General features: G+C 36.8%; 1 protein-coding gene across 1 annotated transcript in view; it reads right to left on the bottom strand.

Moving 5' to 3' along the window:
- Positions 1 to 14,047, bottom strand: part of BMP5 (bone morphogenetic protein 5) — a 75,571-nt gene extending 61,524 nt beyond the window's left edge. Inside the window, exon 1 of the mRNA XM_038397836.2 lies at positions 12,842 to 14,047. Coding sequence (XP_038253764.1) covers positions 12,842 to 13,325 — 484 coding nt within the window. The 5' untranslated portion in view covers positions 13,326 to 14,047. The remainder of the gene's footprint in view (positions 1 to 12,841) is intronic.
- Between the last annotated feature and the right edge of the window lie 376 nt (positions 14,048 to 14,423).

Raw genomic sequence — 14,423 nt, forward strand, 5'->3', positions numbered from 1 at the left:
CTCACAGTCAGCACAGGAGAGATGTCAGCGTTAGAGAAGTAACAGGGAGAAATTCTGGAAAGACACAGTAAGCTCTCTCATGGGAACAGAGGCACAGATCCCAGGTTATCTTCTTCAAACTCCAGTTAATGGAGCTGATACAAGGGACCTATGCTCCTCAATGCAGTATTGAGGCCTTTGGGAAAGCTCCAGGTCCTTATCAGCACTGCCTGATCCTGCTCTTCTTACAAGTAACTGGGACCCGACTTGTGAAATATAAGAGTTTAAAAGACTTATCTTGCAAGCTACTAAGCAACCCTCAACTCCCACTGAACTAAATGGGAGGTTACTCAGCATCTCAGAGCACCAGGCTCAAACGCTGTTATTAGTCCTCAACTCCTGGGAGCAGATCCATGAACTCTCATCCTTATTTCAAAATGTTACAACAGGATGCAATTAAGCACAATTAACAAAGGGGTCAAATGGTCATCTGATAAACCGTGGTCCAAACAGGCAGCCTGGAAAGGTCAGTGCTGCTAAGGCTGCACAGTATTGATGAGGGGGAAAATAGTATAATTTAAGGACTTTTTAAAAAAGGAAAAATAAAAACCCCAGTGTATTAAACTAGAGAGACTTATGTGCTTTCTGTGTTTTATCTTTATTCTGCAGAGACATTTCATAGTAAGTTTGCACAATTTTATACCTTACAGTCATAAACTAGGCTAGTCTCACAATATGTGAGTGAGTTAGGCAGCTTTTACTGCTTTAGTCTTAATAATTCTTTGTTTCATCTACATGACTGTCTGTCTTTATAAATACGTCCTGAAGATTATGATTCACAGCAATCCACTGAATCTCCTTTTAGAACAATGACACTTTGAAATCCCCAAGAAGAATGCACAGTACAAGAGCAAGGGGCTACAAAGCTCTCAAGAGCTAAATCCTATACAAAGTGCACAGCCACTTTAAAAATAGGGTATGTGGGGGACAGAGGCTACGGGATTTATGTGCTTGCAGATCCACCATGTCTACCTCCACTGGACGAACAGGGAGCTCAAACCTTTGTTGGTCCCACAAATTCTGCCTCCACCACTGCGTGAAACCACAGTCCTAGACCAATTCTGAAACATCTTTGGCCCTCTGTGCTTATGGAGAGAAGGAAAGGTTTGTCCAAGGGAATTAGAGCTCACAAGGCATATAAGCTCCCTACAAGCATCCTTATTTTACAGATGGAGAATCTGAGGTAGGGCATCTTTGTTTGGAAAGAGAATCTCTTTGGTTTTCTTCCTGGTTGTTCCTTGGACAGCCCATGGACTGTCCTTTAGGTCTGGGCTGCAACCGTAGCTCTGGTAGACTCTCCAGCCGTTCAGCCTCCATATAGCTTTCCACAGTCCACACACCAAGTACCACTATTTTGAGGGTGACAGATTAGACCTCAGAATGGCAATCTATTTCATCTAGGACAGAGAAGGACTAATACTCGCTGGCAACCTAGGAGACGCCCTGGGTTAAAGAACCTCTGGAGCATCTGTTCCAAAACTGTCTTACTATAGGCCATTGCCTGAGCCTCCTATTTTCCATCATAAATCACAGCAAAACCATTTGCTGTTGGTGTACTGCATGCTGGGCCTGCTGTTCCATCATCCACCCTCAGGATCTCTACCATTTTCCCCGTTTCATACCTCTTTTGCAGAGTGGTTCAAAGAATCCTTTGGCACCTTACATCATGCATGACCACATGTCATTCTTCACCTGATCTAAAACAAAGCCCTGTATAGAGTCACCACTACCTCCCTTCCTGTGGTTTGGTTTTATTCATAGATGTCAAGGCAAGAAGGGGCTCCTGTGATCATTGAATCTGACCTCCTATAGCACAGATCATAGAACTTCCCCACCATTTTTAGAAAAACATCCAATCTTGGTTTAAAAAAAATTATCAGTCATGGAGAATCCACCACAATGGTTGGTAAATTATTCCAACAATTATTCTCACTGTTAAAAAATTACACCTTACTTCCAGTCTGAATTTGTTTAGTTTCAACGTGCAGCCATTGGTTTGTGTTATACCTTTCACTACTCAACGCAGGAGCCCATTAAATATTTTTCCACATCGAGGTTCTTATACACTGTAATCAAGACACCCCATAACCTTCTGTTTTTAAGCTAAATAGACACAAGGAGTTCAGTCTATCACTTTAAGGCATGTTTTCTAATACTTTAATGATTCTCATGACTTTTCTCTGAACCTTCCCTAATTTATCAAAATACTTCTTGAATTGTGTGCACCAGAATTGGACACAGTATTGCAGCAGTGTTCACACCAGTACCATACACAGAGGTAAAATAACCTCTCTCTTCCTATTTGAGATTCCCTTGTTTATGCATCCTAGGATTGCATTAGCTCTTTTGGCCAGAAAGTCACTCTGGGAGGTCATGTTCAGCTGATTATCCACCATAACCGCCAAATCTTTTTCAGAGTCACTGTTTTGCAGGACAAAGTCCCTCATCCTGTAAGTATGGCCTATATTTTTTGTTCCTAGATGTATACATGTACATTTAGCCATATTAAAATGCATACTGTTTGCTTCCACGCAGTTTACCAAGTGATCCAGATTGCTCTGAATCAGTGACCTGTCCTCTTCACTATTTACCACTCCCCCAATTTTTGTGTCAGTGATGATTTTATGTTTTCTTCCAGATCATTGCTAAAGATGACAAATAGAGTAGGGCCAAGAACCATCCCTTCAGGACCCCACTGGAAACAGACCTCTCAATGACGATTTCCTGTTTACAGTTACCTTTTCAGACCAATGAGTAAGCCAGTTTTTAATCCATTTAATGTGGGCCTAGTTAATTTTATATAAATTTGGTTTATATAAGTGCCAGGTGACACCAAATCAAATGCCATACAGAAGGCAAAGTATATTACATGAACACTATTACCTTTATCAACCAAACCTGTAATCTCATAAAAAAAAGATATCAAGTTACGGTCAAACTATTTTCTATAAACTCATGTTGATCTGCATTCATTACATTACCCTCCTTTATTTCATTATTAATCAAATCCTGTATCAGCTGCTCCATTTTCTTGCCCAGGATCAATGTCAGTCTGACAGGACTATAATTAACAGATCATACCATTTATCCTTTTTCTTTTAAATTGACACATTCGCCTTGTTCCAGTGTTCTGGAACTTCTATAGTCCTCCAAGACTTATTGAAAATCAGTATTAATGATCCAGCTAGCTCCTCAGCTAGTTCTTTTGAAACTCTTGTATGCAAGTTATCCGGAACTGCTGATTTAAAAATGTCTAACTTTAGTAAGCTTCTGTTCAACATCCTCCAGAGAAACTAGTGGAATGAGTGTTATCACCATATGATGAGACTGCGTCGTTTGTTTTTTTCCCAAATATAGAACAGAAATATGTATTGAATATTTCTCTGCCTCTTCTACATTATTATTGATAATTCTACCATTTTCGTCTAGTAATGGACCAATACCCTTGTCAGTATTCTTTTTGTTCCTAATACATTTTAAAACCTCTTTCTTATTGTCCTTAACATGCGGGCCAAAGATTTCTCATTGTGTCCCTTGACTTCCTTTATCAAATTATTATCACAGAAATTAATATCACCACAACATAAGAGTCAACTCAACCTTCTCCCCAGGCAAATTATACTGTTAGTAAATTACTAATTAGCAATTCTGGCCACATCAGGAAGATGAACAGATGTGTTTTTGACACACATTATATATCTATATATCTATACCTGTATATAAAATAATTTTAAGAAAGTATTTTACAACTGAATACATACATTTTTGTTCTGTGTTTGTATAGCACCTAGCAGAATGGGCTCCTGGTCCATGACTAGGGCTTCTACATGTTACAGCAATACTGTCCAAGAAAGAAAGAAAGAAAGAAAGAAAGAAAGAAAGAAAATGGAAGGATATATATGCACATCCATCCTTTACAACTTCACAGATTAAAGCCCGTTTTCTTCACAAATAAAAAAAATGGTTAAGAGGTGTTATCATTTTCAAGACAGTAAATATCATAAAACCATTACATACTATGCCCACACCTTAAATACTGCATGCAGTTCTGGTTCTCAAAAAAAAATTGTAAACAGTACAGAGAAGGGCAACAAAAAATGATGAGGGGTCTGGAACAGCTTCCATGTGAGGAGAAATTAAAAAGACTGGGACTGTTCAGCTTGGAAAAGTGATGACTAAAGGGGGATATGACAGAGGTCTATAAAATCGTGATGGGTGTGGAGAAAATGAATAAGCAAGTGTTATTTACCCCTTCATGTAGTACAAATACCAGGGGGTTACTCAATTACATTAATAGCAGCAGGTTTAAAACAAACAAAAAGAAGTGCTTCTTCACTCAATGCACAGTCAACCTGTGAAACTCATTGTCAGGGGATGTTGTGAAGGCCAAAAGTCTAACTGGATTCAAAAACAATTAGATACATTCATGGAGGATAGGTCCATCAGTGTCTATTAGCCAAGATGGCCAGGGATGCAATCCCATTCTCCAGATGTTCCTGTGCCTCTGACTGCCAGATGCTGGGACTGGACAACACGGGATGGATCACTCGATAATTGTCTTTTCTGTTCATTCCCTCTGAAGCATCTGGCACTGACCACTGTTGGAAGAAAGAATACTGGGCTAGATGGTCCATTGATCTGACCCAGTAAGACCATTCTTATGTTTTCATGTTCAGTAACTGAGTAGGCCATTGGAACTTTGCAATAGGCATTCCTTTAATTTCATTCCTTTTACTGTAGTTTAAATACATGAGTGTTAAAAACAGTAATATAGTGGTGAAGAAATTAATTCATTTAAAAAACTATGTGTTAAGGGTCTTCATGGGCCAAATTCTCTACAGACATGAATGGGTAAAATATTAGACATTACGTACACCAGTAGAGAATTTAGCCCTAACTATTAGGTATTTATATGGATGAAAATGTTATTGGTCATCCTGCTAAGGTCTGATTCAGCCTTCAATATTGTACAAGGGAGCACTGGAGGAATTTTTTCCCCTAGTTTGTTGGTTGCCAACAATGGATGCATACCATATACTAGCATTGATTCTTCAGGTTTTCCTGACTAGCTATCTAGGCTTCCACTCATTACTTCAGTAATGTGCCTTTGTGCTGGGCCCCACTGTGTCATTACCGTCTATCAGCTGTGCATGCCCCTATCTGCGCAAAAGAGGATGGGCCGCTCCAAGTTCTACTCTTATCATTGGGGTACAATACACATCACTAAATAGGAGGAGACAGACAGTGGATGATACCATCAGCATAGTCTAGTATACTAGCACAATTGCTTAAAATGGTTGGAAACGACTGGCTTGGTTAGACTACCAAGGATCTCTCTGTAATACTCTGGCCAAAGTACAGGACCATAAAACCAATACCATTGTACTCATTTTACAGTAATTTTTGCACAGAAATCAAGTCTTAAAGTACAATACAAAATACAAATCAATTCCTGCCCCCATGCACCCCACCCGCAAACTAAATGAGCTGTTGTCAGGGTTGACGAGTTCCGCCTGCTGTAGCACTTGTGTGTTTTATGGGAAATTTTAGCCAGGGGTGTTATTTTAAGAGAAGAGCAAATGGGGAAACCCCATGGCCTAGCCAATAAAATATGAACTTTAGGTGCAATGAAGTACTCATAAATATAACTCAGAACAAGAGGATTCATTGTTCCTCCTGATCCCTTTTAGCTGATCCTCTGATCTCAATCTCTCTGTATGCGTCATGGCAGCCCTCGTCCTTTAACCTGTGGTTTTTAAAAGCTCGCTACTATGTTATTTATGACTATAGTGTCAGTAGCCAGTCTCTGTGCTCCCTACACTCACACATACTGGAGTAGAAGGGGCTTATTTTCGTTTGCTAGGATGAAGGATTTGTATCTGGAACTGAATGGTTTGGGGACATTGAAGAAGTTACTTTGCTATAAGGGAGGAACTGGAGGATGAAGTATTCAATTCCCTACTTCCACCTGCATGGCTTAAAGAGCACCTCCTCACTCCCTCCCATTTACACCTCATCCATCTTCATCTTGCAACCTTTCATTCTTCTGTCTCTATTTTACCACCACCTCCAATCTCAAGAACTTTATTGGCATGACAAGGTATACAAGTGTCGCCAAAGGGAATACATCACGTTCCATATCAGCAATTCCAATGGGGTCACACACTCAAACTGTCTTCATTCATTCTCTCCTTTGTCATCTTTATCGCATTCATTTTTCTTAATACTTTCCTTAATGCTTTCTTAAAGCATTAAGGAAATGGTTTCTTGGTTTAAGAATTATTCTAATTCACTGTCTCAGCAGCAAAATGAAACTGCCATAAAATTAAAGTTCAGTGACCCATCTTCACTGGCAGGGAGGAGGACAAGAAGGAGACGATGGGAAGAGTGTGGGAAATAATTACAAGTCTGGTAGCAGCCAGAGTTCTTCTGAAGCCCTGGGGGAGCCTCTCTTTAGCAGGAGCCTGCAATTGGAACTTCATAAACTGTTCATCCTCAGCTATGTGGGAATAGAAGACTGCACCTCAAATGATCATCACTTTTCTGCTAAACTCAGCCCATAGGCCCAAGAAAACCAGCACAAAGGAAGTGTCATGGCTAGAAAGTCAAGAAGGCATCTCCACATCCCCACTAGAGACTTAATACTCACTGAAGATCCTCCTCAGAGAGTAAGCCCTCACCAGCCTCTCTCATCCTCTTTTGTAGCTAGTCACTAGGAATTGGTGTTTTCTGAGGAAAATATGTACTGTACAATACACACAATCCTTACGTCTCCAACCCAAGCTGTGCTTAGTTTGGAAAAGCAACACATATTAAAGAAAAAGAAGCAGAACTGGGTCAGCCATCCTTCCAATGGGAAAATATTAATATTTTAAATATATGTTTATGTACAATTTGAGAGAGAGAGAGAGATTGATTATAGATATCCATTCACCAGGCACTTCTGACCATCTGCTAAATCAGTTTCTCTTCAGTTATCTGCAATTTCTTTCAAATCTGTCGGCAAGGAAGTCAGACAGTTTTATGCCCCAGTTAATGGAGAGCTTGACATATTTTTGGCCGAGTTGCTACAACAATTTACTTGAATTTAAAGTGTTAACTTTGGCAAAGAATTAACTGACTGTTATAAAAATATTATTTTGTTAGATGGTATTCATGCAAAACGCACAAACCTATCTAGAGGTATGTCTATAGAACTCATAACATTCATGTAACATGAGAAATTTCCAAGGAAATATATAAATACAAAGTGATAAAGCAATATAGTTTCAGGCTAGAAAGACAGACAAATATTTCCCTTTTGAAATCCTTACAACCTGCTCTGTCATAATGTCAAAATTGGTTAGCCCTGACTAACAAATGATTAGAGATGGGTGAGCTGTTGGTAGTGAATAAGTTATTCAATGAATTTGGATTTTTGTTCCTGTAACAAATTTGTTAATTTGTTCATTATTCAAAGCTATTTGGGCACTTTATGTGAACATATAAAATTATTCCCTTGTTACTCATTGTTTGTGATGTTTGTTTGGACTTCTAAGTCATATTAGATTGTTTCTGTTTGCTGACTGGATGACTAAAAATTGTATTGTGAAGGGAAATCAAAAGAGATTTCAAGTTGCCAGCATGGCCCTTGTTTGAATAGTATTAGCAAGACTCACTTGCTAGAAAGTTTTCTTGCAAAACTTTCACTTGTATGAAAATTCACAGAAAACAAAGAAAAAACAGTGATTGTTGTAGTTTCCATTTAACATCATCATGAAGTTTTTGCAGCATTTGCCCAACCATACAAATAATAAAGATCTGTGGGCTATTTTATTTAAGTTTTTATTCATTTCTATAATAGCATCTGTCTGTTTAACACAAGATAGTAAGAGCACCACTTGCATCACTTTCATTAAGGTTGTTTTAATGTTTCCATTAAAAACTTGTACTTTTATGAGGTAAATACTGTACTACAACCAAAGAAATTCTCTCATAGCTAAAATTAAGCCTAAAAGGTCAGAAACTGACCATTTTTTTTAAACCATACAAAAAATTTCCTAAGTGCTAAACGAATACAGAAATTAATGATTTCAGATGCTCTTTGCAGTCATATATCAAAACTAGCTCAGTTTCCGCTACTCTTGACATTTTCTTGCTTAGTTTGCCATATCCTTCACTATTGATTGGTTACTTTAGTATGGGAGGTGATAGCAAGTCAATTATTTTGGTTTAAGAAACTAGCTACTGTACGGGCACAATGGCTAAATATGGATAGGAGCCCCCGTTTTATTGTATATAACTCAAATACTTACAAATCTATGTATTACTATTTTGAATATGGACTAAAAACATAGTACAGCCTTAAAATGACTTCATAAAAGTTGTTTTCTATCATATTTGTAATATAGAATAAACAATAGGCTGTAATGAGTCCATACATGATTCACATTTTAAAGAGGAGCATAAATATGCCTTAAACAAGCAAACTCTCTTTGATTTCAACCTTTGATTCAGTAGCTGACTCCGAAGGGTCTAGTGGGGGAACACTTTTAATTAGGTGTGCAGAATCCAGCCCAAAAACTCCTTATGAAAGAGTAGTTTCTGTTTATGGACATTAGCTGCTTTGTAAAGCTAAATATCACAGTCAGTTCCTTCTTCAAAATAGCATGTAAAGTTCCGGCTGACAAATATAATAATGACCTTCCCATCTGCATTTTTAAAAATTCAAGCCACTTTCATGTTAGGCAAGAAAAAAATAATTGAAAACCAGAGGTTTGATTATTTTTGTATTCCATAATACAACAGTGGCCAAATTTATTCAAACCAAATATAGGAAGACAGAAAACAGAATTGCTTATTAAAGGCAAATATCTGCTTATAGCAAGTTTTATGGATGACTTGTAAACAAAAGAAAATATATAGATATATTAATAGAAACGTGGAGAAACCCTTAAGCACAGTGGTAGCAGTGCTCATTGTGATGGCATATGGAAAACGTAATCCTTTTACTGGAAATGTTTGAACATAACTGTTAAAATCCTTTCTGTTTCTTTTGTCCAAACTTGAGTCAATTTTTTTCTCTAATTCAATCTTGCTTTTTTGTTTTAAGGGGTGGGGTGGGCAAACCCTGAAGTTTTTTTCCAGCAAAGTCCTTCCTTTGACATAATTCTCACTGGACACAGTGAGCAAGGACTGTATAATTATTATAGGATTTAGCTCTTCCCTGGTGAATATGGTGTCATATATGTCATTTTGGAGATCAGCCAAAAAGAAGATGCCAGAACTCTAAGCTGTAGTCACTCACTAACAACAGTCTGGGTCAAAATGTAACAGGAAAAAACCACCCATGAACAAAACAAAGAAGCTCTGAAGTTGTAGGTTATATGATCAGATTATTAAAAAATCTGTGGTTTATTTTGGTGAGGTTTTATTCTTTGTCTTCTGGACCAACCCCGTTAACTCTTGTGTTTCAATATCAATATTTATGAGGAGTTGCCAATATGCTCAGCATTGTATAAAACATGGGAGAATACATAGTTCCTGCCCTGTCTATATCTTTTGAGAAAGAAGAGACCATAATACTGGTATAAGCAGCATATGCTTACAGTTTTAATTTTAGACAAAATAAATATGTTCATTTTTTGCTCCTGGTTGCTCGAGGGAAATTCTTGTAATTGCAATTCCCTTGGTTGTATTTTTAAAATGTATTTTAAAAAGGTGAGAAGTTTAGAACTCCATTCTGAAAGGTAGCTTTTTTTGCAGTCTTTGTTCTTCAGTAGAAAGTGATTTGTCCTTCACTGATTTTTATTTTCCCCGAGTTTCTTTTGTAATTTATTATGTTTCCCATAAGGATGATTTTATTTTTGTAGCTCATACCTAATAAGGCTTCTCCAGCAGGACACTTACACTTTTGTTGTTTTACAATATGTCCTTTAAGTAATTATTATTGGTAATACAATGGTTTAAATATAAAATGCCAGGATGATTAATCTGCTTTGGAAGCAGTATTGACCATATTAATACTGGCATATAATTAATTAAATACATTTTATCAGTGCAATCTAGGATTACAAAGATTTATTAATTTGATAAATGTTGCTCAATGCTTCAAACCCAAAATGACTTGAGTTCTTTTACTAACAATACCTCAATTTTTATTGATTTTAAGGTGTAGTGTTAGCATTAATTTATCAATGCATATTTTCCCCATAATATGTTAACATAGCTTGCTCTCATCTGTCGGGATCTTAAATCATACCAAATGGTTACCTGCTTCAATGACTTATTTAGTCATAAGTTATTATGCTAAAACATGGGCTCATTTAATAAAAATGTTAAAGCTAATCTATATTAGTCATCAATATTTATTATGAATGTTACATAGTGAAGCATGCTATAAACCACAATTACACAGACTGAACACTGTGGAAGGTCATTGAAACTGATTTAGGGTTAAACCTAATTTAGGTTTAAAATACATTTTTAATGGCTTATAAATACCAAACAAAATCTGGAATTTATATAGTATTCTTCAGATTTTAATCATGTCTAATTACTGTAACCACTAGAAAACTCTCACTCCAAGTTTTCAGTTGAAAAAATGTAAGACAAAGCATATAATGTTATTTTAAAGGGATTTTTTTTTGGTTTTTGTTTTTAAAGGAACATGGACCTCAGGCCAGAATGAGAGGCAGAAATATTAAGACACGTAGACAAGACTTGCATTCACCTGAATGGTTTCAGAGTAGCAGCTGTGTTAGTCTGTATTCACAAAAAGAAAGGAGTACTTGTGGCACCTTAGAGACTAACAAATTTATTAGAGCATAAGCTTTCGTGAGCTACAGCTCACTTGATGAAGTGAGCTGTAGCTCACGAAAGCTTATGCTCTAATAAATTTGTTAGTCTCTAAGGTGCCACAAGTACTCCTTTTCTATTCACCTGAATGGGAGTTTTGCTTGTGTAAGCACTGCAGAATCCGACCAGTCCAGTCTTGATCCCAATCCTGCAAAGACTTATGCACGTATTTAATATTTCATCCTGTAAGAAGTCCTATTAAAATCATGAGGCTTACTCAAAGGGTCAGATCGTCTGCTGCAGTAGATGGATGTAGCTCAATTGACTTGAATGGAACCGTACCAATTTACACGAGCTGAGGATTTGACCACAGTGTATTAGGTTAAGTAGATATGTAAACTTTTGTAGGATTGGATACTTGACTATTGCTTAGGAGATCATAGTGGGGTTTGTTTTTTTTTTAATATTGGCATTTTAAGTTCAAATGCTGTAGAGTACTTTTTGTGAGTTGTATCCTGCTTCTAATCATTTTAAAACTAATATGCAGATAATATAGAAGTATAATATTTAGAAAATCCCTGGAAAGGAACTGACCCGTTAAAAAAATAAGTTCTATTCCATTCAACTTGTTGACTTCTGGGAACAAAAAATGTAATTTATTAATTGTATTTGGAGTTGCACGTATATGTTGCTGTTTTTCTTTAAAAAAAAAAAGGTTTGGAAATTGAGCACACTAACCTGCCAACTAATTAGTGAAATATGATTTTATTATGGCAACTGAACTCTATGGTATCATTTTCCTACAAATTCTGGTAGCTAAGAAGGTTAGTGATTAGACATGTTTAATCCTGCTGCAGGTTTTAGAGACCTGGAAGACAAAAAAGTCTAAAATGTATGTGATGATGTGTATTTCAGAACAGGGGCCAATATTTAAAAAGTTACCATAATAACTATTACTCTGGAAAGCATGACAGTTTATCAGCTCTTTTACAGCACTTGTAGAAAACCTTCAGGTTTTCATTTACACACTTTTACTACTAAAGTCAAATTAGAAGTTGTATAAATAGTGCTGTCAGGCTTGCAGCATATTCCTTTTTCATTTTTAGATTGTAAAACTGGTGAGTAAATTAAATGGATTGTTTGCAACATTCTTAATGAAATTTAAGTCGCCTATTCTAGTTAAGAAATGTGCAATTGATTTTTTCATTGAGTTATGTAATGCTTCATAACTGGTAAACATGTTGCTCCTCAAGACCAACTATAATTGGGTTTCACCCATATACCTTAATTAACATACACTTTCATACCAGAAACAAGTCAAAAAAGAAGAGTTCCTGGAATTTTGAAATATTATATCTATTATTTATGTTATAAATAAACATACAAAATTTTAAGACCTAACCCAGGTTCCAGACACCCTGACAAAACACTTAAAATACAACCCTTGGTTATAAAATAGAAACAACAAAAAATCAGCAGCAGATGCCACAAAATCCAGCCATTTATCTGAAAAGATAACAAAAATTTGACATTTATCAACAGAAAAAAAACAAACAAACAAAAAAACCCATGTTAGAAACGGCTTGATTCCCCACCCTCTTAACATTCTAGCCTTTAAAATATTAACATCTGATGTTTGTGCTTTACATAAAAAGGAGGGGAAAATAACCGACCGATACACATAAGTGTTTGATTTTTTTTTTTTTTAGTTTTAAAAAAATGGAGCTGGCCTAAGGCTAGCACTTTCATTACATTAATGAAAGAAAGAAAACAGAAGCCAGGAGAGGGGAGTTATAGAAACTGACTTTATATAAACAGTGAGAAAAACCTTTTTCCATGGCCACCTACAATGTAGCTACTTTACCATTAGTACAACTTCTATTTTATTAGTAGTACAACTTCCAGGGCCCAATCCTGTTTTGTTTATACAGGCTAAGCTCACACTGGGAGATTTGCCTCTGTACAAACTACAGGATCAGGGTGATAGTCTGTCAAACAGAGCAGAAAAAAAAATGTTTAGACATACCTAAATTGACAAAGCTCATGACCATGTCGGCATCATTCAGAAAGTTGGTATCACGCAGGCTGGCTAAGGGAGGACTCTGTGTGGTCAGGGGGGTCATGCGAGATAATTGTATTCTCCGTGAGTATCCATTTGGAGATGCAGAGTATCCTTTTCTTACCCCTTTACTCTCTCCTCCCATTGATTCCCTCAGTGAATACTCCAGTTCCTCAGTATCCTCTTCATTTGTCATAGCATTGTACAGGTCCAGCATGAAGAGGGGTGCAGAAGAAGCCTGCTTTCCAGGTGAAAATGGTCTGGGTCTGTGAGGTAAACCCAAGATAGAGAGAATCTCTCTTTGGATCTCCCTTCTTTCATGGTTCCGCAGCCTCCTGTAAATAAAACTTGAATGGACATGATTGTCTCCTAAGCCTCCCTGTGCATGACCCACTAGAACCCAGCAATTCCAAAGTAAGCCCAGGAAAGCTTTGAGTGCCATTAGGTTCATTGTTGAAAAGAAAAAGAATAAAAATATTTCTCCTGCTTATTCTGAGCTTCTATGAGATCTGCTTTACCAGTGGCTGAAAAACAAAATTTACCTATTCTTCATGTCAATGTCATCTCTAAACATAACATCTTTGGTGATTCTCCCCCACCCTCCGTTTAAATATTATGGAATGTGTCAGGTTGCAGTTATTTCTAAGAAAGCTGAAATTCAGACTTCCAATTTTCCACTGTTGTTATCGTTTTTTCTGCATTTATGGAGCAGAAGACCAGTATTTTGTCAGCTGACCTAGGCATTCCTATTAAAAACCTTAGATAACCAGGTCTTTAGTTCAGGGTTGTGTTAGCAAGAGCTGATCTTCTGATACACTGTAGTTCCCAGAGTTATCTTCTCTTGTTATTCTGAGTTCTTCTCACACCTTGCACTCTTTCAAAGATAAAGTCCTGAGTCACAGATTTGTCTTGATCTGTACCTTGGTAGTATAATTTATATTTGTCCAGCAGCCTGGTGATAACTTTAACATCTTTTGAATCACCTTAGTATAAACTAATTCTAAAGAATGTATTAATCTAATTCATATGTTTCCCTGAATTTACTTGAAAAAACTTCTGTAAATCCATTCAACCCCTGTCAGCTTCTTAACTGTTATTTCCAACTCTAGCAGGCACAAATATAACAGCTCTCTTCAACAGAGATCTAAAGACTAATGTAAGCACAACCCTGCTGGGAAAGAAGAGGCTTCTCATTGTAATTTGAAACGGGCAAAGCAAAAAAGTCCTTAACCCTTCTGCTGCCAGACAAAGCTTCACCCCCCCAGGACCCCAATGTACAGTAATATATGTAAATTGGCTACATACCTATTTTGACATTTACGAACAGCTTCTAGAAAACCCCAGCTCTATAATTTAGCTTTACTTTAAAATATGTCCTAAATTTGTTTATGCTTATAATATAGATCTTTGAGTCTGCAAATTAGTAAATTTGAATATGACACACTTAGTCACATGACATATTAAACTAGGATCTCATTCTGAGAAGTGTTTATATTTTAAGATGCTTATGTAAATAAAGATTACCTTTAAAAAAAACAACCTGTAGGAT

The sequence above is a fragment of the Dermochelys coriacea genome, chromosome 3 (genome assembly GCF_009764565.3).
Source record: "Dermochelys coriacea isolate rDerCor1 chromosome 3, rDerCor1.pri.v4, whole genome shotgun sequence".
NCBI classification, from domain to species: Eukaryota; Metazoa; Chordata; order Testudines; family Dermochelyidae; genus Dermochelys; species Dermochelys coriacea.